Source organism: Kogia breviceps, chromosome 9 (assembly GCF_026419965.1).
Source record: "Kogia breviceps isolate mKogBre1 chromosome 9, mKogBre1 haplotype 1, whole genome shotgun sequence".
Taxonomy (NCBI): domain Eukaryota; kingdom Metazoa; phylum Chordata; class Mammalia; order Artiodactyla; family Physeteridae; genus Kogia; species Kogia breviceps.
In genome coordinates, this window is record NC_081318.1 from 32,104,758 (window position 1) to 32,131,839 (window position 27,082).

General features: G+C 40.5%; 1 protein-coding gene across 2 annotated transcripts in view; it reads left to right on the forward strand.

Moving 5' to 3' along the window:
* Positions 1–105: 105 nt before the first annotated feature.
* CTTNBP2 (cortactin binding protein 2) overlaps positions 106–27,082 on the forward strand; it is a 160,731-nt gene continuing 133,754 nt past the window's right edge. For both annotated transcript variants that reach the window (XR_010842128.1, XM_059074372.2), the window contains exons 1-2: positions 106–311; positions 12,364–12,471. Coding sequence is in view for 1 of the 2 variants with exons in the window: in XM_059074372.2 (XP_058930355.1) it covers positions 231–311; positions 12,364–12,471 (189 nt within the window). In the remaining variant the exon portion in view is untranslated. The remainder of the gene's footprint in view (positions 312–12,363; positions 12,472–27,082) is intronic.

A 27,082-nucleotide genomic window follows, 5' to 3' on the forward strand; every position in this document is an offset into this window, starting at 1 on the left:
GGCAGGGACCAGGCGGCAGCGGGTGGCGCACCGGCGCGCAGCGGGTTAAGGCGGCGGGGGCGGCGGCGAGGGGGCGGAGGGAGCGTGGCGGCGGCGGCGGCGGCGGCTGCGGCCCGGCTGCGAGCGCCCGCGTCCCGGGACCGCCGCGGGTTAAGCACCGCCCGCCGCCGGGAGGGCTGAACCCGGAGCTACCGCTCCGAGCTCGCATTCGGATCCGCTAGAGCAGGAAGATGGCGACGGACAGCGCGAGCTGCGAGCCCGACTTCTCCCGCGCCGCAGAGGAGGCGGCGAGGGCCCCGGCGGAGGCGGCGGTAACCGAGGTCCCAGGGTGGGCGCGGGGTTCCGGGGTGGGAGCCTCCGGGGCGCTCTGCCAGCCCGGGCTCTTCCGAGTGCGCTCTCCTCGGGGTGCCCCCTCCTCGGGGTGCCTCATCCCCCGAGGCCGGGGCGAGGCGGCCGCCTGGGTTGGGGATCCCGCCTGTCCTTTCGAGCCTCGCGGGAAGCAGCCCCCGTCCGCCCGGTTCTCGGGGCTCCCTGCGTGTGGCCTCTGTACCCACTCCCTCCGCTTCGGTCGGGTTTGGCCAGGGGTGAGGGCTGGGGTGTGTTTACCAGCGAACTGGACACCCCCCCATTGTTGGCCTCTCGCTGCGCGCGTGGCTGTGGGCGCGTGTCTCGGGGGTGCCTGGCACCTCTCAGCGGACCCGGAGAGCAGCGAGGGGGAGGCGGGTTGCCGCCGAACAGGTGTGGGGATGCCCATTGTGTGTGTGCGTGTGTGTGTATTCATTCGTGTGCCTGAGACCCCTTGGGAGAGGCCCCATGCCCAGCTGTAGGCGCTGCTGCCGCTGAGCACCGGCAATTTGGGTCCCAGCTGCCTGCTACCCCATCACTTGGTGATTGGGGTTGGAGCGGGGGAGGTGTCCTCGTTCTTCCCGAGACGCTGCCCGGGCGAGGTGGAGGTTCAACACCTGGTATCAACACAGTGTGTTTCTTCTCTGGGGTCTAGAAGCCAAATGAGCTTCCATCCATCGCTGGTCCCTACTTTCACCCCCAGAATCTCCCCGTGCACAGAGGCTCAACGGTTGGTTTCCAGCCTGTACCTTAGGGGAAGGCTGGTCCCACACTTCCTGCGTGGAAATGTTTTTGGGGTTTGGGAAGAAGCTTGGTAGGAGCTGCAAGAATCTGCAAAGACAGGCAGCTCTGGGAGCGCCTCCCACCCTTGGCGCGATTCTGCTGCTTCCCCAGGAGATTCCGGGTAGGATGGTGTGAGCAGAGCGTGGACGCCCCTCCGTTTTTCCCACCCATGACCTGATCAGAGTCGGTGAAGGAGCAGCTGAGGGCAGGGCCAGGTGTGAATAGCCAGGGCTGCTTGAACTTCCTCCCCTTCCGTTTGGAGGTAGGGCTTTCTGGAGAGGTAGAGGAGAGATGTGGAGGAAAGCTGCTTGCGCATGAGAGGAGTTGAGCCTGGGAAGGAAAGAGAGAAACAGGGAGAGAAGGAAACACGGAGGCGGAGGGCTGCTGATTTCCACTTGTGAAACTGGCAAGTTTTGATTTGAAACTTTTAGGAAAATAGATTTTTCATTCTTTACGTAGAAAATGTGATCTTAAGATTTCGTAAGAAACCTGCCTACTTGTGATGCAGGAAATCAGTTCCCCTGGGTGAAGTAAAATAAAGAAGCTAGCTATTAAGACAACAGACCTCTCCGAGAAGTTGAAGTGATTGGGTACCTTCATCCCCAAGAGATGGTAAGGGGAGGGGAGTGAGAGAAAAGAGAAAGAGGGGTGTGTTTCTTGTTTCCCAGGAAGGTTGAATTTGTTTGCTTAATTGACTTAAAATGGGTTTTTCTATTACCCTCAGTATTTTAATCACCTGACAATTAAACCAAACAAAAACAGCTGAGTTACGCTCTGTAGCTGACCTATAGTTTTATTTGGTTAGATTATAAACAGAGCCTTAGACACTAGGCAGATTTTTGTGTTCACAAGTTCAATGTTCCCTTTCTGTTGTTTAAAATGTTCAGGAGCCTGATTTTTAACTGCTTATAGGTAGAAGTTTGATCATTTCACCCTGGTTGATTTGAATAGCCATGAAAAAACTGTGAAAATGAAACTCCTTTGTTATTTCCATACAATCCTATAGGGTTCTGAGGAGATGCAATAAGAATTCTTAATCTAGTATTTAAAAAATGTTTGGTATTTTAGTGAAATTTTAATGATGGCTTCTTATGCAGTAAACTGGACATTTAACTTTTCATTTAATAAAGTACGGTCCGCCTATATCAGCCACTTGACCTATAGACTGATTTTTTAATTTAAAGAAAAGCTAGGTTGAAGAATATTTGTCATTATAACTGCCTCTTATCTAATGATTAAAATTTAAAGGCATGTTGATGCATTTTGAGTTTATGGCAGCTGAGGACTTAATTTTTTAGTGGATAATTCTTTTTTGAATTTTAGAAATTTATTTCATTTCGAGTTGGTTTACTTACTATGCATTTTATATGTATATTTGGCAGTAATGAGTCAATGGAAACCCAAAGCAGTAGGCTGTTTTCGAAAGTGAATGTTTTCACTAAGTTTTGACTATTTAGATTGTTGCTTAGAGACAAGTTTAATTTATAGTTTTCAGCTTAATATGATTTTCAGTGGAGTGTTTTAAATTTAGTTTGTGGTCCTTGTTCTTAGCTGCTTAAATCCTGAAAGCATCCCAAGTATAAGGCTAAAGTAACAGCTACATTATTCAATAGGGTCATATTAATAGTCTTTGCTGTGAACCATGCCGGAGACCTGGGTTATTTTCAGCGCCTTAGCCAAATGTGATGACTCTTAGACTATATTGCTATTTCTACTCTGAAAATAACTCCTAATGGATAGGCACTATGGAAAACAGAAATCTTCCAGCTTTTTATTGTCACCAAAGAATTGAAGAGTGAAAGGAAAATGTAGATCTTTTTAGAACTATGTTTGGGAAGCTGACCAACATTCTTGTCATTCTGGGCTTTTCTGGAGCAACTAATATACAAAAAGTAGATATAAATTTTGTTGTCATGGTGATAGTGACAAGAAAAAACTTGGACAATTATTTTGTTAAAAATGCACAATAGTGATGTTAAACAAATTAGCATCTGGCACCTTGACAATTGTGTTTCCAGGTGACAGTACTGAACGTAAATTTGATAAAAAGAAACTTTTAGGCCAATTTTGCTAAGCTTTTTTTTTTTTTTTTGTGGTACGCGGGCCTCTCACTGTTGTGGACTCTCCCGTTGCGGCGCGCAGGCTCAGTGGCCATGGCTCACGGGCCCCGCCGCTCCACGGCATGTGGGATCCTCCCGGACTGGGGCACGAACCCGTGTCCCCTGCATCGGCAGGCGGACTCTCAACCACTGCGCCACCAGGGAAGCCCGCTAAGCTTTCTTTAAAAAATTAAATTACAGTTATGTGGCAGCTATAGAGTATTGAAAGTTTCACAGTATAATTTAGGTAAGAAATATTGTAGATTTAACACACATTACCAGATACATACTGAAGTGGAGACATTGTACCATCTTTGCTGTCCTAAAGTAAAACATTTCAGTGCTAGAACGTCCCATGCACCAAGGAACCAAAGACCATGGTGTCATGAGAGGCACAAAAAATTTGCGTTAGGAATCTGGAGAAGAAGAGTCACAGGCAGGATTCCTAGTGGAAAGATCTGGAAACATTCCACAGAAGGATGGAGGACTTGGGCAGGGAGACTGCAGGTATCTGTGTACAAGTGTGGCGGGTTTCTAGGGTTCTTAGAGAGGGGGCCTGGGGCAAAGATGAGCACAGAAGTTTCAGTCTCAAGTATGTGCTTTAGAAAAACTGCTTAAAGGTTGAAGAAATAGACAAAAATATTCCCTGAAGATCAGAATATAACTGAGTTTATCATGATTCTTCTTACTTTGTTTTTTCTTAAATAGGTTATATATTTCTGTTTGCATCTGTTTTTTGGACTTTATTATTGTTGTTGCTATCACTTATATTTACCACAGGAGCAATTTTGTTTAGAGAAAAATATTTGTCCTCTTCTATGATTGAATACATGCCTAGGCTAGACTGCCATTTGGTTTTATCCTCTTGTGTTTCACATAACTTTATGAGGTGAGAAAATGATTCACAGACTTAGTACTTAGCCATTTACAAATATCTGCTGTTGATTATATGCACAGCAAGGCCCTGGCTGGGAGAGAGTAGCCTCATCTTTCAAGAAGAGCAGTGTGGGTTTCATTTGTAAAAGCTAAAGTTTCTTAGCACAGTTCCAGGCACATTGTAGATGTTCCACCAATATTTATTGAATGAAGAAAATGAACACTCACCAAGAGGCTGTGTCATAATTCTTAATGTTGATTGGCTAACTAGAAATTTTACTTCATGTGTTACTGGATTGTGATGAAACTTGTCCTGCAGTTTGTAGTAATTAACATGATAGATGTTAGAGGGCTCTTCTTGTTTGAGAACAGTGACCCTGATTCTTATGGTTTTGGGTTTTCATTTTTATGTTGTCCCCTTCTAAGCTGTTTTTCTCAATGATATTTCAGATACTTCACAGATTTTCTTTCTTTTAAATTTTAACTTAATTTCCAACATGGTTAGTTTTCCCTTTAAATTTTCCTTCTTCAAAACAATGGTTGAGGCTGGGGATGCAGAGGTGGAGGGATGGAAATTGCACCCCTCCCATCCCGAATTCATCTAATAATAGAGTCAAGGCCAAATCACCCACTGGGGTGTGGAGGAGGGGATGGTTGAGAGGGGATCAAGAGGGAGATACAGGGAAGTTTGGAAACAGGAAAAGGAAGTAGAAGGAAAGATTGGGCAGGAAGGAGGTTTGCAATAGTCTGCACATGTCTAGAAATGTGGGACTAGATTTCAGCTTTGAAGGTGCCCAGGAAGGATGGACAGTTTCTCTCCCTTCTGCCCCTGCATACTTTACCACCTAAGCACCGTCTGACTGTTGCTTTAGAAGGAGGCTTTATTTGAATGCGCTTGATTGTGTTCTTCTCTGTTGGAGCTCCTTTGCAGGACTAATATAACATGGAAAAGGAAACTTGTCTTTGATGATTAGGTAAAGAAATGGAGAACAGTTACAAGAGAGATGATAATCATGATGTTGAACGCAGAGGATTTTAAAAATTTTACTGTAATTCGTTAAAACAATTTGCACAAAATAATGAGATCATATTAATGCTGTGCACAGTGTGGTGCCATCCATGTAGAAATCCTGGTTTAAGAAATAATAAATTGCTGTCTTGGAATAAATTGTTAGTAAATAACCAAATAGGTTGAACATGGATTTAAAATGTTATGGTAAGTGCAGCAGATCCAACATTGTTATGTGGAATGGACACTTGTTTGCAAATGATTTGGTTTTGACATTTTTATATTTCATTGGAAAGGCAACAAGGTAATGCCAAAGGCCTGAGTTCTTCTACAGAAGGGCCTTGTAAACGTAAGAAGATCATTTAGTCGCTCATGTCTCAGCTCTTCACTTGAAAATCGGTGTGCTGACCTTTGCCACCTGCAGATAATTGAAGTGATAGTCTTCAATGCATTCTAAGCTCCTTAAAGGATAATTACTGGATCTGGGTGCCAGCTCACACGTGAAAATGATCCATGTCCCACATAGGGGTGTTGTTAACATTGAAAAACTGAGTTATGATGGAAATAGACATTTGCTTTCTCTGAGATGTGGTCCTTTTTTTTTCCAAAGTAAAAATGGAGGCTGAGAGGAGATCTAAAAGGAGGAAAAGGGAGGTAGCTGCACTTAATTACCAGAGGCTGCTGCCCCATCTGAGCCACGTTTGTGCTTTTCATTCCCATTTTCTCGAACTTGAAATTAATTACATCTATTACCAGGTTTCCTTCCTGACAGTCTGTTTATTTGTTGGTTTTGCTTCCTTCTAATACACTGAGTTGCTTGTCTTGCATGACAGACCCCGGGTGGCATGGTTGATTTGAGGTGCATGGCCCAAGTTCTCAGCATGTGGCTTTAAAGGCACATGCCAAGTTGCCCTACTTTAGGTTACCATAAATGGTTTTTGAAAAATGAATGAAAATGATTGATCAGTTACTTAGTTGCCCCTAGAATGGGCCATAACATTGTATCTTAGTAAGACTAGTATATCCATTTACACATCATTTACATGGTTTGTGTTGTTATACTGAGTGAAAGAGGCATTTTCACACCAAAAGCGGGAGGCATAAATGTTAGGTAAAATCATGTAAAGATGTAATACTCTTGCTGTCCTGACCTTCTAGTAGAGGTGAGAAAATAGAGTAAATATGGATAAGTAAGTTTAATATAGTGAGGAAATACCCAAGGCAGGACATGATTAATTGTAAATAAACGAATAGAACCGACTCTAAGACTGAATTGAGAAAATGAGAGATTTATGTGTCTGGAAAGACATAAGGAAGTGGGATTCGAGCTGTGTCCTGAAGAAAATGGGATTCAGATGAATTAGAGGAGAAAGGAGGATTAGGAAGAACGAAATTAGAGGTATGCAGCCCCGGTCAGGAAAACTCTTACCTCCCTGTAGAGAGAAATCAGGAGGAATAATCTCAAAGCAAGACATAACTGCAGAGATTTGAAATAGTTTTAGACCACGGAAACACATACTTTTCATCGTGAAAATCCTTAAAACTGGCCAAATTCACATTTTAAAAATACTATAGGTGTTCTATTTAATTTTTTCATGTTAATGATAGTGTTCAAATTTTGCTTTTTCTCCTTAATCTCAAGATGAATTTCATTGCTTTTCCCTTCCTTACAGCCTTTTAAATTCATTCCCAAAGCATAAATCTTGCTTACACAGAAAGTTCTAAATGCATTATTAATTATTAGTACCCACTATTAAACTGGGAGGAAAATACATTTCTGTTAGTTCTGAGTAAAGAGGCAAAATCAATTTTCTTCAAATATTTCTCAAAGGCTTCAATGAATGACCTAAATTTCCTCAGTCCAGTAATCCAGTTACTCTGATGGTATGTGAAATCAGGACATTTGGTGTCCTGAAGAGATTTTAAAGATCACTTAGTATAACATTCTCTTTTTACCGCTGAGAAACCTGAGATCCAAAGAGATGAAATAAGGTTCTTTCAGTCCATCTGCTTTCTCAGGTACCCCTCCTCCCTCCCTTGTAAATTCATTGATCACATGTAGGCACAACCCACTAGATTTGAAACTGGAGGAGAAGCTCTTGGTGTCTGTGGGAGAAGCCAGAGAACATGTTTGGCTTTGTGTCTGGTCACTAGATTTTCACCATAGCTGATGTGTTTGGGCAAAGATCTGAGGGACACTTCCGCCACTGTGACTCATAATAACTCCTAAAGAGTTTTATGGCACCCATCAATGTGCTCACCCCATTAATTCCTAAAGGGTACAGGTAAGGGTCTTCTGGCGCTTTCTGGCTGTGACTGTTGAATTCCCTACATAAACCAAGTATTTTAGATTTGTTTCTTTCAGGAAGAGTGGGGGGAGAGCGATAGTGGAGGAAACTTGGTATTGGCCTATGTTCAGTTCTGGCAATTGAAGATGACAGTTCAGCCAGGTTCTATTTTGTCATCTTCCTCCCTTTTCCCTCCCTCTCTCCGAGCCTATGGGAGAATATCCAGAAGAATGCCATCCCCACACCTGCCCCACATAATTCAGAGCTGTTGCAGACTGCTGTGTTGAACAGGAAGAGTTTGAGGTTGTGTCTCCTCTTTCATGTATATATGCCCCAAAGAAGTCTTTCTATCTGATGACCAGACTCTGGATTCGTTTAAGCTGCCTCTGCCAGACTTTTAAAAATAGGTGTTAAGAAGTGCTTTTCCTAGAGTACTTTTCCTGGCAGACATCAAACATGACAGGCAGGGGAGTGGCCTGTGGAGCTGAGTTCCCTTTTTTCCCTTTACTTTCTGAGTGCCTTGCCATCACTAAAAAATGAGATTTGTATTTTTCTCTGTTAATTAGGAAAAGCTGTTGCAGTAGTAATAAAGCTTAGTCTCTGAACATGTCTGCTTTGTTTTTTTGGGGGGTGGGGGGGCATGGGTATCATGTTTGCTTAGGTGCCTTTATGGAGATCCTAATTTTTTATGTGAGTGTGGCATTTAGATCTATCCAGTCTGTCTCTTCTTTTGAAAATTAGGTTATCAAGTTAGTCTTTTAAAATATTACATGATTTATCACAAAAAATTAGAGGATTAGAGGAAACTTTTGTAGGTGATGGATTTGTTTATGGCATAGATTGTGGTGAAGCTTTCCTGGGTATATACTTATCTTCAAACTCATCAGATTGTATACATTAAATATGTACAGCATTTTTATGTCAATTTTACCTCAAAGTGGTTTAAAAATTATACAAGTTAGAATAATTATTTTGCTCTTAAACCAAGAAACTTTAATAACTGCTTTTTTATATCTAAGTACTTCTGTACTATAAGTGCGTCAGTTCAAATAAATGACACTTAATATGAAACAATAATAGAGTTTTTTTAATGGGATTTTTGCTTCTGAGCTTCTTTATTTTTCTTAAAATACCAAAATGTTTTGAATTTATATGTAAAATACTCAGAGTCCTAAGACCTGTACCATAATTCATGTACTTTCTTTTATCCTGTTTTGCCAGAATAGGGGATGAAAACGTCAAGTATTGGAGAATGACCCTTTGAAAATATTCTTATAATATTTTTCTGAATGAAGGCCAGGATTAGAAGTGTCTTTAGTGAGGAAGTGGGGGTGAGATGTAGGGGAGAGAGAAGCAGGCAGACAGATGCACTCTATGTTTAAAATAATGCATCACTTAATATATTTTGATGGGAGACAGATTGTTTTTAACATTCTCTGTAACATAATTTATGGTTTAGTAAGAATCCTTGTAACAGTGTTTCTTTAATGAATTTTCCTTTTTATTGACGGTGATATATTAAAAAATAGAAGTGTTGGTTTCAGGTCACATGTTGTGATGTTGATGATGATAGAACCAGGGCAAGCTCTCCTGACTCTAATGTGAATCAGAATCTTGGCAATGTCTTTCATAATTTATTAGTTTTTAAAATGGAGTGCTTTGCTTATGAAGCTTCAGGGAAACAAGAACAATAAAATGTACAATTAATTAAAATCTTTAGAACCACCAGCAGCAGCATTAATAAAATGTTACCATCTAATGCACTTAAGAATTGCAGCTAACTCTCCCATCTCAGTGGGAAAAACCAGGATAAAAGAGTCTTTCATCATAGTCAATAAACTGAGTTTATTGGACTTGGGCTGATAGATTTTCAAAGAAATAGGCTCATAGCCAATAGCCCTCCTCACTACGTAAGACATCTGGGTGCTCTCAGCTTTAATAATAACAGTCACCTGCCTTTATTTAGTGCTTCATTGACATGTTCTTTTTTTTTAATCGAATTATAGTTGATTTACAGTGTTATGTTAATTTCTGCTATACAGCAAAGTGATTCAATTATACATACATATATATGTACATATATATGTATATAATTCTTTTGTTGTGTTCTTTTCCATTATGGTTTTTCATAAGATACTGAATATAGTTCTCTGAGCTATACATATACAGTAGGACCTTGTTTATTCATTCTATATATAATAGCTCACATCTGCTAATCCCAAATCCCACTCCATCCCTCCCCCAACCCCCTTGCCCTTGGCAACCTCAAGTCTGTTCTCTGTGTCCGTGAGTCTGTTTCTGTTTTGTAGATAGGTTCATTTGTATCATATTTTATTTTTTATTTATTTATTTTGGCTGCGTTGGGTCTTCGTTGCTGTGCGCGGGCTCTCTCTAGTTGCGACGAGTGGGGGCCACCCTTCACTGCGGTGCACGGGCTTCTCATTTCAGTGGCTTCTTTTGTTGCGAAGCACAGGCTCTAGGCACGTGGGCTTCAGTTGTTGTGGCTCGTGGGCTCTAGAGCACAGGCTCAGTAGTTGTGGCGCACTGGCCTGGTTGCTCCATGGCATGTGGGATCCTCCCGGACCAGGGCTCGAACCCGTGTCCCCTGCATTGGCAGGTGCATTCTTAACCACTGCGCCACCAGCAAAGCCCTGTGTCATATTTTAGATTCTACATATAAGTGATATCATATTGTCTTTCTCTTTCTGACTTACCTCACTTAGTATGATGATCTCTAGTTGCATCCATGTTGCTGCAAATGGCATTATTTCATTCTTTTTTATGGCTGAGTAGCATTCCATTGTATATATATATATATACCACATCTTTATCCATTCATCTGTTGATGGACATTTAGGTTGTTTCCATGTCTTGGCTATCGTGAATAGTGCTGCTGTGAACATGGTGCATGTCATTGATAAGTTCTCGTTTAATCCTCACAAGAACTTTGTGGGATAGATGTTGGGATTTCTTTTATATAGATGAGAAAACAGACTCAGATAAGTTACAGAATGCTTCTCCAAGTATTGTCTTTGGACCAGAACCACCAACAGCAGCAGGAGCACACAGAAAGGCAAATTCACAGCCCCACTCAGAATCAAACTTCAAGGAGGGAGCCCAGCAATCTGTGTTAACAGATTGTTAATCTCCAGGTGATTCTTACGCCTGAATTTGAAAAGAACTGGGTTATAAGACTTACGTGAAACAAGTATGAATGGGAGCAGAATTTAAGCCCTAGTATACTGGACTTTACTATTCACAGAACATCCATAAGTTAACCTTCCAAACAAGGGTCTCCCAGAACTATCCATCCTGTAGGCTTGCTATAGGTTTTTTTCTTTTTTTCCATCCTTAGCCCCTGCCTTTACAAATAACTGCTCTGTTGAATGTATGGGCAAAAAGAAACAGTTTTAAGACGAAGATCCTTTTAAAATCTTTCTTCAGAGAGCCAGTTAGCTCTGGTTTCTTCCCCCTTTATACCATCATCTTCTTACAGAAGGTTCTTTGGAAACTGAGAAGTGACCAGTTCTGGCCATACCTGTTTGGAAGTCCCTGGAATCGCTTATAGGCTTTGCTATGTTTACTTCTCTGTCATCACAATGATAGTACGGTGTCAGATACATAGGTGCTAAACTAGTTCTCATTGGATCATTGATAGAATAGCACTGTTTTCATCTCTAGAATGTTGGCATCATGCTGACAAAGTGTGCAGACAAATCACAGTACTTGGTTGCAGTTTTGCCATTTCCTGGTTGTGTGACCTGCGTGCATTATCCGACTCCTGAGTTGTGGTTTCCTAATCCGAAAAATAGAGGGGATGATATCTATCTTACAGGTTAGATTTGTTTCTTTGAGGGTTCTTTGGAAACCACTGGGTGCTAGGCAGATGCGAAGGCATGTTCGGAAACATCCTGAAGACTGGCTTCTGAGGTCGGGTGTCCTGAGACGTTTGGGGATGAACGTGTGCTCCCCTCCCTCTGATGGTGACTGGGTTTGTCCAGTGAGTCTCCACGGAAGGGAGAAGTGGGCTGTGTGCTGTAGAGGAAGCTGGGGCTGTGGACTCACCCAGGCCCGGCTGTGAGCACGCTAACCCGTCATCTCTCAGCTTCATCTATAAGATGGCTATCAGGAGACCTGCTTGTAAAAGTTGTTGTGAGGAAAGAGGGTAGAGCTGGAGACGAGAGTTGGCAACCAGACTCGCCTGACCACAGGCCCAGATGACTACATGTGGGTGACAGGCCAGGCCTCTTACAAGCACACTACATGTGCGTGTGTGTGTGTTTGGTTGGGGGTAGCGCAGAGCATGCTTCTTCTAAAGGGGCAGCTGCTACTTGGCTCTATGGATTATTACCCTGTGGGAATGTGAATCTGAGGTTACCTGGTCATCTGAGTTTTGAGGGGAAGCCAGCGATCTGGATCTTTGGGTGACATCTTTAGCTTTTCTTAGCACTGACTGAATAAAACAAAACACTTTGTGGCCCAAGTAACACACATCTGTGGGCCAGATTTGGCTGTAGGCTGCTAGCTGGTGGCCTCTGCTGCAGAGTGTTCTATAAACATGACCCGTTATTATTGGAAGTCCTGGAATTTATAATAACCTCACAGGAGCCTTTATGTTGGGGCCCTTCGAGCAATACATTCGTGCTCTCTTTGCTACCCTCGCAACCTCTCCCCAACACACACTGGGCCTGTTTCGGTACAAACTCCAGGGACTTTAAATTTGTATTGCACAGTATAATTTGAAGAGAACCTGAAGCCAGGTGGGTAGGAAGGCTGGGAAAATAGATCTCCTTAGTGGAGAGATTTGGGATATTGGCACTGTGGTTTTTACCTCTCCTCCTAGAAGGTCAGACCGTGGATTGCTGCCAAACGGGGCCCCTCGGGTTTGCTGAGCCACTGGGATAAAAATGGTCCATTGCATACCTTTAGGAAGTTTTTTCACTTTTTAAAATTTGTGTTACAGAAAAAAGACTTTGATGTGGACAACCTTAGTAAGTCAGAGCTTCGGATGCTCCTCAGCGTGATGGAGGGGGAGCTGGAGGCCAGAGACCTCGTCATCGAGGCCCTGCGGGTAAGAACCTTCTAGGGCAGAGTCCCATTTGTATATCCTTTTCTTTTCTCAAATGGCCAGTGGCAAAGCTGCTGCTTCTTAGTTTTTGAGTCATATAGATTTAAAATGTTACAGCAGGTTAAAATGTGCCCCTTACCCCAAATACCCCAACCCATAACCTTGATAAGCCCAAACACACACTGAGGTCAGATGGTCACTGAAAGTAGGGGGAATGATTCTAAACCGTTCAATTTGAGGAACTTGAGAATTAAGCTGTATTGCTTCTGAAATTCTTTTATGTTTCCCATATGTATTTGGTTAAAGACATAAGTTCTCAGAAAATTGGTAGCTTGGTATCCTAATCATATGTGAGGCCAGTGAGGAAAAACTAAGAGAATCATTTATAAAAGAAATTGCTGATAATAGAGGTTTTTTCCTTCCTGTATAAATTGTGATTTCTTATTTTCAGAGACTCTTGAGTTAAAAACTAAATGTTTATATGTACATGTGTATCTTCGAATATTTTTATTACTTTTTTCATCTGATCTTACAGTAATTTTTAACTTTCCATAATTTGCAAAGAATTATCTTCCAGTATATTAGAATACCTCAGTAAAGTTTTGTTTCTTTAAAAATTATGTTAGAAAATTCTACATCAAGAAAGCTTAACCGGTCACTCCCAAGATTGCGCTTGTTTTGGTATGTGAGCCAAACTTAAGGTTTCATTTTTCTCTTTTATATTTAATACTTTGTATGTAATCAGGTGTTTCCTGACTCTTGGTCATTTGACTGAGAGGGATATATTTATTACACAGGAAGTATGGATTTATTTTTTTCACCAGGGAATATTTCCTCAAACTTTGTCTTAGGGAGTTTATTTTAACAAGTGAAGCTCTGTGGAATGTATCAGTAAAAACAAGGTTGCCCCCATGGGTGCTGATATGGTGGGGAAAGAGATAACAGTGGACGGTCAGACATAATGGAGATGGTGGACATGGTGAGAATGCAGTGGGGCAAGGGGCAACAGTTCCTGAAATAATGAGTTAAGTACATTTTCACAACCTGGAAATTGGTGTAGTGGGGATAATATTCTTCAATCTGATGACAGAGAATGATGGCCTCAGAAAAAGTGGAGTGTGATTATACCACCTCCATGCCAGTGATGAATTGAGGGTGTTGCTTTTTGAAGGATAAGGATTGCTAAGTAGACTTGTGCACAGTTTGATGTGAGAGGTATTCTTTCTGTTCTACTTTTGGGACATTTGCACTGTTTGCCAGTGTATATTTTCTTGAATGAACTTTGGGGGAGACAGGCTAAGGCAGTGCATCACTCAGATCTGTGACCCTCAGCCCAAGGAGAGAACAAGGCAACAGTCACCTGTGAGGCCAGTAGTGTAGCTTCTTGAGACCAAAGAGATGTGAGGGCTTCAGTTCTCCCTTACGTATTTCTCTGTCCCTCTCTATTCACCTGTAAAAGGCATGTGCACCATGGCATTTCCCTCTGTTCACACAAATGTTGGAGCATTTAGCAGAGTCTGTGTTTTTATGTATCACCTTAGCAACCACATGTATTTCTCATTTTTACTTAATTGGGATCCTTTCAAACTTGAGCAGAGGTAAAGGCTTGCTAATGATCAGGGCTTGCTGAACTGAAAGTTTTTCATAGAATCAAAGCATGTTGGAGCTGCAAGGAGCCTTAGGTGATATTCTAGGTCAGGATTTGCATATCTATCAGACCTAGTTTTTCATTTTCATAAAATACTTTGTATTACCCTTTTACTATGCTGAAATGAAATGTATGGAAAGTTGCATATGTAAGTAGGCTGTGTTAAAAATAATCAGTACATTGCCCTAATTGTGATAAAAAGTAACAGGAGAGTAATTTATAATAAAATATAAGGTGTTTCAACATATAACTGCTCAGGCATGACTATAGTGGAAGACATGATAAAATAGATGGCTGTTCCCACCTATCCTCATAACATTGACATGAGTGCAGTCGTTGAAAAAGAATCCTGATCCGCACAGGCCATGTCATTGACTTGGATTCAGGGAGCAGATTTACTATTGGTGAGGTGATTTTTCTGAAATGGTGAATGACACTTGGTAAAGTTCCCAACAAAAGCAGACATTTACATGACAGTTGAATGGCTGAAAAATTTAGTGTTCATTAAAACAACTTGTTTTTTTGTTTTGTTTTTTTGCGGTACGCGGGCCTCTCACTGTTGTGGCCTCTCCCGTTGCGGAGCACAGGCTCCGGACCTGCAGGCTCAGCGGCCATGGCTCACGGGCCCAGCCGCTGCGCGGCATGTGGGATCTTCCCGGACCGGGGCACGAACCCGTGTCCCCTGCATCGGCAGGCGGACTCTCAGCCACTGCGCCACCAGGGAAGCCCAAAACAACTTCTGTATGTGTGAAAAGAAGTTACTCTTTAGGCTCAGGCAGTCATACTGAAGGTTCTAATGAACAGAATGAGCAGAGGGACATTGGAACATTCTGGGGACTTGGGACAGTTCCTGAATGTGTAGCAACCCCCTAGCCCTGCCCCCTAAGAGCCGATCACTGTGAAAACGAATTGTTCTTGCTTATTTCCAAGACATCTAGGGTACTGACCCTGTGGAGGACCGCTGGCTGTTACCAGTCTCTTTTCTTTATAGACTGAAATCAAACAAACAATAAGGAAGCCCATGCCAGAACTTGGCATGTTTGGAGATTCTTAAAGCCTTTCGTCCATTTTTAAAATTGAGAATTGTGGGCTTCCCTGGTGGCGCAGTGGTTGAGAGTCCGCCTGCCGATGCAGGGGACACGGATTCGTGCCCCGGTCCGGGAAAATCCCACATGCCGCGCAGCGGCTGGGCCGGTGAGCCATGGCCGCTGAGCCTGCGCGTCCGGAGCCTGTGCTCCGCAACGGGAGAGGCCACAACTGTGAGAGGCCCGCGTAAGGCAAAAATTAAATAAATAAATAAAAATTGAGAATTGTGATTGATTTGTTTAGATCATTGCATTTTTAGGAGTAGGTAATAATGTCATTTTCATATACCTGTCGTAGCTGTGGTAGATTCACTGGGATGATTTACTGATTGACTATTCCCTTGGGGGCATTAGTTGGAACTGGTGAAACTAGTGAAATATTTACTTGGGTCCAGATGTGTCCTTTAGTTACCTTTTCCTTTAACAGTAGAATATAATTTAGTGACTGGCTAGTGCCCCAGAAAGAAATTGGGGAGGAGAGAGAAAGTGAAACTTTTATTTTTACTTCATATTATAAGATAAACTTATTCCTAAATTAAAAGTCAAAATCTAAATTAGTAAACAGTATTCAGTTGGGAGAAATACATTTTGTTTGAAGAAAAAGTCAAAAGTACTTTCTCAGTATAGTAAAGATTTTTGAATTTAATATGTAAATTGTGATTTTTTTTTTTTTTTGAGATACAAGATGTCTAATTTGTGGCCTGAATTTTATTAAAATTTAGAAATGATTTCTGTTGTGAGGCATTCAAATTCTTTAGAATTTTAGAAACTTTAAAAAGGTATTTCAGACCAAGCTATTTTACTTTTTTAATCGTGTTATCCTGATTCTCTTGTTTGTCAGGTTACCATGAAAAGTCGCATAGATTATTGAATTAATGGCCATAGACTTGTCAGGACAATCCATAAATATGATTTTGGGGGAAGGGCGTTAGGAAATTACAATATATTTTGGTACTTTTACTGTTTTCAGATTTTAAGGTAAAAATATTTCTCAGTAAGTTTATGACTTTATAACAGATATAATATTCAAGATGTTAATTTTATTGGGGGAAATTATATTTTAAAAAGAGCAATATTAATGGAAAATCTGAATTGCATGAAGCTGCTTAAATGTAATATGTTTTAATTTCATCGCATAAGAAATATTTTGTTTTTCAATGATTTTCCTCTCATTCACATAAAGTAGGAATAAATTGTTGAATGAATATATTCTATATCAAATAAAATCTAGAAAATACTTTGGAGTTTAATAAAGAATGTGTGCAACAAGAAGCAGCTATATTTTCTGAAAACCAAGATAGACACAGAGCCTTTTGAATCAAATTGAATTGAATGTTCAAGATATGAATGTACAACTTAATCCAGAAATCATTATTTCAGTGCTCAGTGTTTAGTTTGTAGAATCCTCTGGCCCTCACTCCCTTTTCCCTCTTGCTACTAGTATTTTTACCAGCATCTTACTTAAAGGGGAGACAAAGGCAGGAAGATGAAAATGCTGTAATTATAAAATTTTAAGAATTAAAATTGTTTTAGCCTCCAATTTTACAGGGTCTAGCCTGCTATTACTAGCATGAGTTTATGTAAATATTATATCATTGAAACAATGAATTCCTTGGGCAGGTAGCTCCAGATTTGCCTTCTTTTTCAATTTGGATTAGATAAATGAGAATTAACACTATTAACAGACATGGCAGTTCTTCATCCTAACCAGTAGTCACTGTATAGAGTGACCATATAATCCGGATTTTCAAGTCTTACTCGCACCGAAACTTTAAGAAGTTAGCCAGTTTAACATTTCCTCAGATAGAAAGCATTTGTAGCCCTTGTATCGTAGAGGATATCAGATTTTAGAATTGACTTGTGCAAGCAGCTGCAACAAAGAGACCCAGAGTATAATAGATTAAATAAGTAGTTCATTTCTCACATACCATTCTGGAGACGATTGCTCTCTGCTGGAGGGGCAGCTCTGTGCCAAGTGGTCGTTCAGCTACCCAGGTGGCTTATTGCTCTCCTTAGGGAATTAGCGTCTTCTGTATGGTTGAAACTTGGTCAATGCCACCTCCACATCCCAACCTATGGAGAAGGGTCGGGGCAAGGGAGGAAATGAAGGAGAAGCAACTCCCTGTAAGCAGCGCACACATGTGCATTGGTGAGAACTTTTGTGGACGCACCTAGCTGCATAGGAAACCGGGAAATGTCACCCGCTGGCTGGCTACATGCTAGTGCTGTGGCGGAAGGGAGAAGCTTAGAGGACCCCTAACAACCTAATACAACCCATTATCTTGGTGTAATGTTACCGTATACAGTGTCCTGGGATATGGCACAAGAAGATCCTTCTTTCTCCTTCCCTCAGTAAATATTTGTTAAGTGCCTACTTTGTACCAGGCACAGATAGTTTGAACTGAATGTCATTGGAGCTTTATTACAATGCCAAGATTGTTCCCATTTAGAAAATTCTTGTATCTTGACTTTATATATTTAAAATTAATTGTTCTGAGTAGTGTCATTTGGGCCTAAGTTATACTTTCTCAGGCGGTGACTCAGTATGTATTTTGCCTAGAATATCTTCCTTTTTGAAAACCTGAACTTTCCATTGGGTTCAAAACTCAATTAAAAAAAAATTTTTTTTAACAGTTTTGTTTTAAAGCAGGGTTTTTCGCCCTCAGCACGATTGACACTTGGGGCCAGGTGTTTGTTGCTGCTGTTGTTGCAGGGAGGGGGCTGTCTTCTGCACTGCAGGACACTTTATAGCCTCCCTGGCCTCTGTGTGCTCACTAGATGCCAGCAGCACCTCCCTAGCTGTGACAGCCAAAAAGGTCTCCAGATCAACCCCATTTGGGAAACACTGCTATAAAGTAATACTGGTTAAGGAAATGCCACTTTCAAAACAATATTTGCTGAAATAAATAGAACTTTAATGATTCAAATGTATTTTATGATACAGTGATTTTCCTGTGAAATATTTTTCTCAAAGCTAAAAGTTAATCTGAAAATGCCATTTTAACAAATTTCATGACTCTTTCAAAACACGCCACATATTTAAAATTGCATTATAGTTTCTTAGGCAGAACTTAAATGTTTTATTTTTTAAATTAAAAAACCTGTATGGCTCAGTGCTGGAAACTTTACATAGAACAAAGTCAGTCTTTTTAAATAAAATGAAAGCATTAAATAGAATAATGTTTCCACTCATTTTGAAAGCAGCTGCAAGTATACTACAGAGTATTGTGAGGGTTTTCCTCATATGACTTGTCTGCTAAATAATGATAAAAGAATAACATTCTGGTTTCAGCTAAGTAAAACACGCAGCCTTTTGTATTTCAAAATTCTCCTATGATTGCAGACAGATGATTGACCGAAACGTACCCTTTTTTGTGCTGTTTATTTTAATTAACGAGTGAATTTGCTGAGCAGAGCTGAATTCGCGAAACAAATTGTTTTCTTCCCCGTCTGCTGAGATAACTTTAGCCTTTGTTCTATGTCTAGAAAAAGGAAGAGAGTTGACCAGACGTTGTGTTTTTTTCTGCAAGCAAATGAGTTTTCCATAATATATAATAGCTGATGATTTTTAAATAGCATTGTATTTGGTCTAGTAGGGCAAACAGGAAATATCAATTTTGATTTTTCAGAGAGACTTTATTTTCCCTGTTGAACATTTGCTATTAGTGAAGGAAAAAAATAGAAGAATATCAGGCAAAATACTGCTTTCTTTTTAATATTAGGGGTAGGGGATAAAGAGGTACAAATTATTAGGTATAAAATAAGCTACAAGGATATATTGTACAATATAACGGGATATAGTCAATATTTTGTAATAACTATAAATGGAGTATAACCTTTAAAAATTGTGAATCACTGTATCATACTTATAGAATATTGTGCAGCAATGGCACTTCAATAAAAAAATATATAAATGGAATCATATGGTAAAAAAATGAAGGTAATGATGCCATGAAAGCAAAGCGTTTATCACTACCATTTAATATGCAACTGACGTCACTCAAGTAACATTTTCTTCCTGATTATTAATAAATCAGCAGGATATCTGTGAGAACAAACTAAAGATGAAGGTTTCCCAGCTCAGTGATGTACCATTTGATCCACACTGGGTACAGGAGAGGTTCAGGGTTACAAATGGTATGAAACCAGGAAGGTACTTTTGTACACTTTGAAGATTATCATAATTTGTGGGACTGTCAGTTCAATTAACCATTACTTTAGAATTAGTTCCCTGTGATCTGAAAATAAAGGGTGTGCCTTTGAGGCATTCTGATAATATTTCAGCCATCTCATCTTAACCCTCAGTGGCTAAGCTACAAGTCATGGGTTCTTGTGGGAATTTCCTTTGCCACATATATGACTAATTCTATCTTGATTATAAGAAGAAACAAGGGTCTAAAGCAGTACCCAAAGTTCTACCCTCCTTCTCTTTGGTTGTGGTTACTTTGGGAAGAAAAGAGGTTTCAGGTTCTGCTTTTCAGTTTTCTGAGTCAAAATATAAATTGTTGTTGAACAAATAAGAAAGGAAAGGCTATATCCCATATTTCAAATGTAGTTGGACAGGGTGGGGAAAGGTGAGGGGATCCAGCATCCATTTCTTCAGCAGATGTTTATTGTCTTCAGACATGTCCTGGGCTTCGAGGGTCATGACCAAGGGGTATGCTTTCTTTCTCATGGCTCTTAGAGTCTAGTGGGAGAGATCGACATTAAACCAATAAACACAATATCTAAGTACAAATTACGATTATGAAAGAAAAGGAAAGAATGTTACGAGATTAAGAGTGGCCTATATTGGGTCAGAAAAGACTTCCCTGTGGAAGTGACACTCCCTGAGACTTCAAGGAGGGATATCCTGAGCCCAGTTGGAAGAAGGGTGTTCGGGCAAAGGGAGTGGCACATTCAAAGGCCCTTGGAGAGGAAGGAGCTTGATACTTGATAGGAACTGCAGGAACTCAGAGAGCAAGCAAGAGTGGCACAAGATCAGATGCAGATGGTGGCTGGGGCCAGACCATGCTGGAGGGCGAAGGCTGTGGAAAGCCTGGATTTCATCCTACATCAGGTGGTCAGCTGTTGATGTGTTGTAAGCTGGAGAATCCCAGTGATTTGATGTGCTGTTAAAGTCATCTTTTAAGAAAATGAAAAATTATAGTGTATTCTAGTTTTTGTATCAGAAGTTTAATTTATTAAATGTAAATATTTTCAGCTCATCACCACTTTCAAGGGAAAAATTACAAAGAACACCCTAACTGCTGAGCAGACAAAAGTTTGTAGCAGAGCCATAGTAAAGAGGTAGAATGTCACAATGGTTGTCTTAGAAATGTGAATATCTCAGACGCTTCCAACTATTGCCCTTGAAGAGGGCATGGAAAATGTGCTTCCTCATCACTTTTGTCACTTAGCAATGAACAGTGTTTTTCTTCAAATGGTTAAGATGAGCTGATTATATGGTTTTTACTTAAGGTCTTGTGCACCTAAGGTAAGATTGATAAGGTAAATCCTCCCCTTGAAATTTTTTGAAAGGCAAAATTCTATCTCCGTTGTATTTTTTTCCCCCAATCCAGTTCTCCTCAGTTCAGCTTAGATTTTTAAATTAAATGAATTTTTTGGTTAAAAGGCCTCTTCTTTCATAACTTAGGTTTTTAGAAATTTACAGTAATCTTATCTGTTATAAAATCAAATTCCTTTTCAGCTCTTTTCACAGAGGGTTGGGAAAAGTAGCAGGAGATTGCTTCACATAGTGCTAAAGATGACCTGGCAAGAATGTAAAATACATTTCAACGCGGCCGGAATTTGTTCTGCTCCAGGACATCTATGTTGGCCTATTTTAAGTGGACCATTACAGGGCTTATGCTCACATAATTACCCCTTACAAAAATAAATGCTAAAGCCGACAAGCTCTCCAGCAGCCCCGACCCCTTCTCATGACATTCTTCCATGGAAAACAGATCGTGGACAGAGTCTTCTCTTGGTGTCAGGCACTGCACTAGGTACCTTACCTGTATTAAAGTGGAGTTGCATCTCCTATGGGCATTAGGTTTTAATGGTTAAAATAATGCAGATAGTAAGCCCTTGGGAAGCTCTTAACTTACCAGTAAAGTACATGAGACATAGTTTTGTATATACAAACCAGAGTAGTAATTTTTATGCACAACATAGGTTGATTCTCACCAAGTTAGAAGGAAAGGACCATCTGTGTGCTGGTGTCTGGGTATTGCAGCTCTTCTGCCTTTAAGGAAGACTTTAAATCCCTAGGTAAATGGGGTTGGATGGGTGCTTTAGTAGCACATCTCTTTCGCCTTAATGCAAAGTCATAGGTTTGTCTGAATTCTAAGGATTAAAACAAGGTAATATGCTACAGCACCTAGCAAAGGATCTGGCACATAATAGGTGCTTGAAAAAAGTATTTGCATTTGAATCTCAATCTGTGTTGGTAGAAAATATTTTCCCCTGCACTTTCTCCTCCTCCTCACACTTTGAAAGTTATAGGACAGACTTTGGTCACCTGCTTCCTATCTAATAAAGTGGGCATTGCTTCTTATTTCTTAGGGTAGAACTCTCACTCCTCAAGTCAGAATTGGCCAGATGGAAACTAAAGCTAATCTAGGCTACTAATTTATCCTTGCAGCCCCTAAGGCAGGCAGGAAAATAAGCAGTGGTAGGAAATCAGATGGATATTTTGAATGATCAGACCACAGGCTGAAAAGAGGTAGAGTCAGCATCATTTCTGGGGGCTCCTGTGGTGGCTGTATGGGTCCTGAGTGGAGAGAAATGACTTGTCAGGTATTGTCCAGACAACGTTTTCTAAAGTAAAATTATCCCCCCTCCAAAAGAGGGCTTAGCAATTTTGGAAATTTCTGAAGTGTTTTGGGAATAGAATAATACGTACTGTTAATTATTTTTAAAAGTGAAGTTTTAAGTGTATAGAAATGGTGGGATAACAGACCTATGAACCATTATAAATACTTATCCTACAGCTTGTCAGTCTGTTTCCCACATCTTCATATTTAGGCAGCATACTCTTTTTTATGTTAAATCTTTGATTTTTGGTGGCATTGCTTTAAACTTGGCATGAATCATTCTGTTTACAGCCACCTTTGTTCCTGGCCATCTAAAAGTGAAGAGGAGGGAGGTGGTTCAATCCTTTCAAACTATCATGTGATATCACTTAAAAGTGGAATCTAAAAATGGATACAAATGAACTAACTTACAAAACAAACAATCACAGATTTAGAAAACAAACTTATGGCTACCAAAGGGGAAAGGAGGGGGTGAGGCACAAACCAGGAGGTGGAAATTAGCAGGCATACCCTTCCATAGAGAAAATAGGTGATCGATAAGGAACTACTGTATATCACATAGAACTCGACTCAACACAATGTAATCACCGGAAGATAATATAAGACTGGTAAGAGTCTGAAAAAGAATATATAGATGTCTCTCTCTCTCTAAGTGAATCAAGGGGATGTACATCAGAAAGAAACACAGCATTGTAAATCAGCTATACTCCACTATAAAAATAAATTCAAAAAAAAATCCTTTCAAACTATAACAATTTCTTTTCTACAGCCTCCTTCCTTCACCCCATTGTGGTCTAGGCAGTAGGCAAACTGAAATCAAGAAAAGGGTCAATTCCATTTGCCTCATGCTTCCAAGGAATCCTGAGGTTTGCTGCAGTTTCCAGCAGGCAGAATTTGGAGCAGGACGTGGGGATGGAATGGGACTTAACATTGTTGAGTTTTTATTATGTGCTGGGCACTTCACATACATTATCTCCTGTCATCTGTATGAAATCGCTTGATCAGTTATAGTTGCCCACTTTAGGAATAGAGAAACAGCCTCTGAGAATCAATAAGCCATCTTCTCTCTGACTCCTGACCTTGGCTCTCATCATGCCTCTGCTTCAAAGGAAACATTAATGACACTAGTCATTTTCCTAGAGCTGGAAGTTGTCATTCATGGAATCTTTATCTTACGTTAAATGCTGTGAATTCCCAGAATATTTCCCACACACCTGTAGTCAATTGTAAATATCAAAAGCTGCACAGAAATTGACACTACACAGAAATTGTTGTTGGAAAGTCTTCTGTTTAATCAAGTGCTGTTCCCTCCCAATTGACTGCCGGTAATTATAAACAGAAGTAAATCCGGCAAGACTTCTAAGGTCTTATTGAATGGCAATTATGAAAATATAGAAGAGCATCACTGATTTTTTTTTTGAAATGTTTTCTTCTTCTCACTAATTATCACTCCAAGTACAGAAAAGTTCTGTAATAAGGATATTCTCATCTTCTGGATGAGAACCTTCTGGAGCATGTGTGAATGCTGCATGACCCACATTTAAAGGCAATGGAGATTTCTGAAACAGACAAGGATGCAGTAGCTAAGAAACTGCTAATTCTATCCCGATCATCTTCCCACGTTTCAGTCATTGTTAAATCTCTCTTGTAGTTACATTTCATTTTTTGATATTTTTTTCTCTATTTGATCAACTTGTTTTTCTTTTTTCGTTTGCACCTGAAAAAAACAGCAGGAGGTAAATTGAGCCTTTAAATAGGAATTTCGTTTGATTTCCATGAAAGGCTTTTGTACTGATTTCCTTGAGTTATATAATCCTTTGATTTTTTTTTTCCAATTAATAGAAGTTGCAGGGAATTCATGAGGATGGATTATGCAGCCAAGTATTGATAGGTTCACTACCAGTGAAGACTGTAATATTCTTAATAACTAATATATTAAAATACAGATGTATCATTGTCCTTGTTATAAAGTTTAGATTTCCTTTCACAAAGGCTAAGTCAACAGAATCTAATAGTTTTAGATTTATTTTAAATAAACCTCTAAATAATCCCTAAAAATTAGAGTTGACAATGATTTTCTATTAATGTGTCTCTCTCCATAAGTGCCTGGGGGTAAATCTTTCATAGACATTCTGAAAAGTGCATTGGGCTTCCTTCTGTAGTGTCTTGACAAAATAGTGAGACCTCACTGGTGGAGTTCAGAAGAAACCTTCCATCATCTCTGCTTGGTTAGATCCATGTATTTTGTGCCTGTTCGGGGAGTGGTAATATGATGGGAGTTTGGTTTGAAAGAATGGTAAGTCGGACAATTAATGGAAGGACATCAGAAACCCTTAATGGGAATTGTTAATATGTTAACCTCTTAATAAGTTTAAATGTCAAACAGTTGCCTATTGAGATTAACTGTAGGCTCTGAGGTAGGAAAGGATATGATAAATGCAGTGTCTAAGGGACATTATGTTAACCACTTTTGGAAGTATATTGACAGAAAAAGGGAGAGAAGTTATCTGAGGAAGCAATTACAATTGATATTTATTAAAGTATGGGTTCTGTAAAACTCTGAATTCTAGGTTATGGCTCTAAATGTAGCTGAAATGCTGTTGAGTATTAAAGGGACTTGAATAGATGGAGAAGAGATTGTGAATAAAAAAAACTCTTCCAGCATAACAGGGCATTATTTTCTTTTTTTTTTTTTTCTTTTTTTTTTTTTTGCGGTACACGGGCCTCTCACTGTTGTGGCCTCTCCCGTTGCGGAGCACAGGCTCCGGACGCGCAGGCCCAGCGGCCATGGCTCACGGGCCCAGCTGCTCCGCGGCATGTGGGATCTTCCCGGACCGGGGCACAAACCCGTGTCCCCTGCATCGGCAGGCGGACTCTCAACCACTGCGCCACCAGGGAAGCCCTGAAATTGCTTTAGAAATAACTGGTTGCTGTCACAAGAGTGTTTGAGAGCCTGCCTGCCGATGCAGGGGACACGGGTTTGTGCCCCGGTCCGGGAAGATCCCACATGCCCCGGAGCGGCAAAAAAAAAATAAATAAAAATAAAGCAATTTCAGTGTCAGGGTATAAACCTTTTTTTTTTTTTTTTTTTTAAATAAGGATATTATGTTTATGCCCCATGTGAATCATACTTGATTCAAGCATTAACTCCAGTTCTCCCAGTAGGTTTTTTAGTGCTAGTCATTCAACATTCATCCAACAAATATTTATTGAGTGTATTCTATCATGCCTTGTGCTGGACACTGGAAAGAGTGTAAACTAGCCAGTTCCTGTACTCAAGGAATTTGTTGTCTAGGAAAGGAGAGTAACCATGATTAACAAGTCATGTTTGCGGTAAGTGTAGCAAAGGAGAGATACTAGGCACTGATTATGCGGGTCAGCTATATGTTGGTGGGTAACAACTAGATTTGTGGTGGTGATCACACTGTAATGTAGACAGATGTTGAATTATAATGTTGTACACCTGAAGCTTATATAAAAAAGACATGCAAATATTTAGCTCTGCCCTATAGACCAACTGACTCAGAAACTTTGGGGGTGGAACAAGGTATATTCTCTGGTCTCACAAGCCCTTCAGGTGATTGATTAGTGCTCAAGTTTTAGAACCACTGATCTAAGGGGTGGGTGGGCATTCACTGTAAAGCAGGTATGTTTTATGTAACATAAAATCAGGGTGCACTTACATCCCTGGTGCTGATTAAAATCCCTGAAAGCTGGAAAGGCTTTCTGCTCAGTAAGCAGAATGGCCAGCAAATTGGTGGCTACTGCTGATTCTAGTTGTAGAGAGATTTTGATGAGAGAAAGACAGCCAATGGCTGGTCTCAGGACAGCTTCTCCAAAAGCTGCCACCAAGTGACTCAGCCCAGACATGTTCTCAAAGAAGCTGTGGGAATCACGCTAAAGGAGTTTTTGTGAATTGTTGGACTAAAGTAAAACATTATCAAGACATTAAGAACTGTGTGTAAAAATGGATATTCTGTTACGGTCAATGTGATTGTTTTATTTACCCCTATACCCCTGATTGTTCCACAGACGATGTGAGGTGGCTTACAAGAATAAAAACAGCAAGATGGAAAAATAGAAGTATGTAAAAATCAAGATTAGGAGTTAAAACAGGGGCACACAAGCCATGTGGTTATAAGACCCTTTCCTCTCATGAAATCTGTCTTGGGGGCCCAGTACATAAAACAGAAGCTGAGCCGCCGAGCTGAAGCAGAAGTTGGGGTTCTGTGCTTCCTGCTGGGAAAAATAAAACAGTAATGGGCAAGTTTCATGATTTGTGTTGTTCATAAGGAAAACTGCCATGGCGATTACTTCCTCAGGGAAGGCAGACTCTTGGTTACTGAGGTCGAAAATTTCTGTAGTCCCTCTTCAGATGGGAGGTGTTTTCAACAGTGTCCACATAAAGTGTGATAGCTGGGTGTAAATGACTGCTTTTGCCTACCATCCAGAGACGTAAGTGAGAGGCAGGATGCTTAGGTGAGGTAGCCAGGGTGGAAGTGAAGGGGGTTGGGTGGTGGGGGTGGGGCAGGGCAGCAAGGGGTTAATGCACAGCTTCCTGGGGGGTTTGCTGTGAAGGAGGCAGTCAGTAGACCCTCTAAATAAGCAGATGGGCTATGTCACCTTCAAACCATTTGCCAGTGTGATCTCATATCATTTGCTGCTGTTCCTTGTTTAATCAGTTCATGAACCCGTTTTTCAGACTGAACAAGTCATTTATATTCAAATACGGTTAGGCAAAGCAGTAGCTCTAAAAATTTGAACATGGGACAAAAAAGTGTGAAAACAGTTTATATCGGTGGTTCCAAAAGAAAAGGAGAATTGATGTAAAATAATTATGGCTTATAAAATTTTCTAAGAATGTCTGATTACTGCCTGTAACAAACATTTTTGTGTCACAAATTTATGAATGTCCTTTGTGGTTTACTGTTAGTTGACATTAAGTACTGTATGTACCACATTATAGCACTGTAATAATTTCACTAAATATTTCCTCTAATCAACTGACTTCAGTTTGGAAGTTCATCAGTTTGAAAGCTTATCAGTTTTCCACATGGCTTGGTTTTGGACTTTCCAGTTCCCTT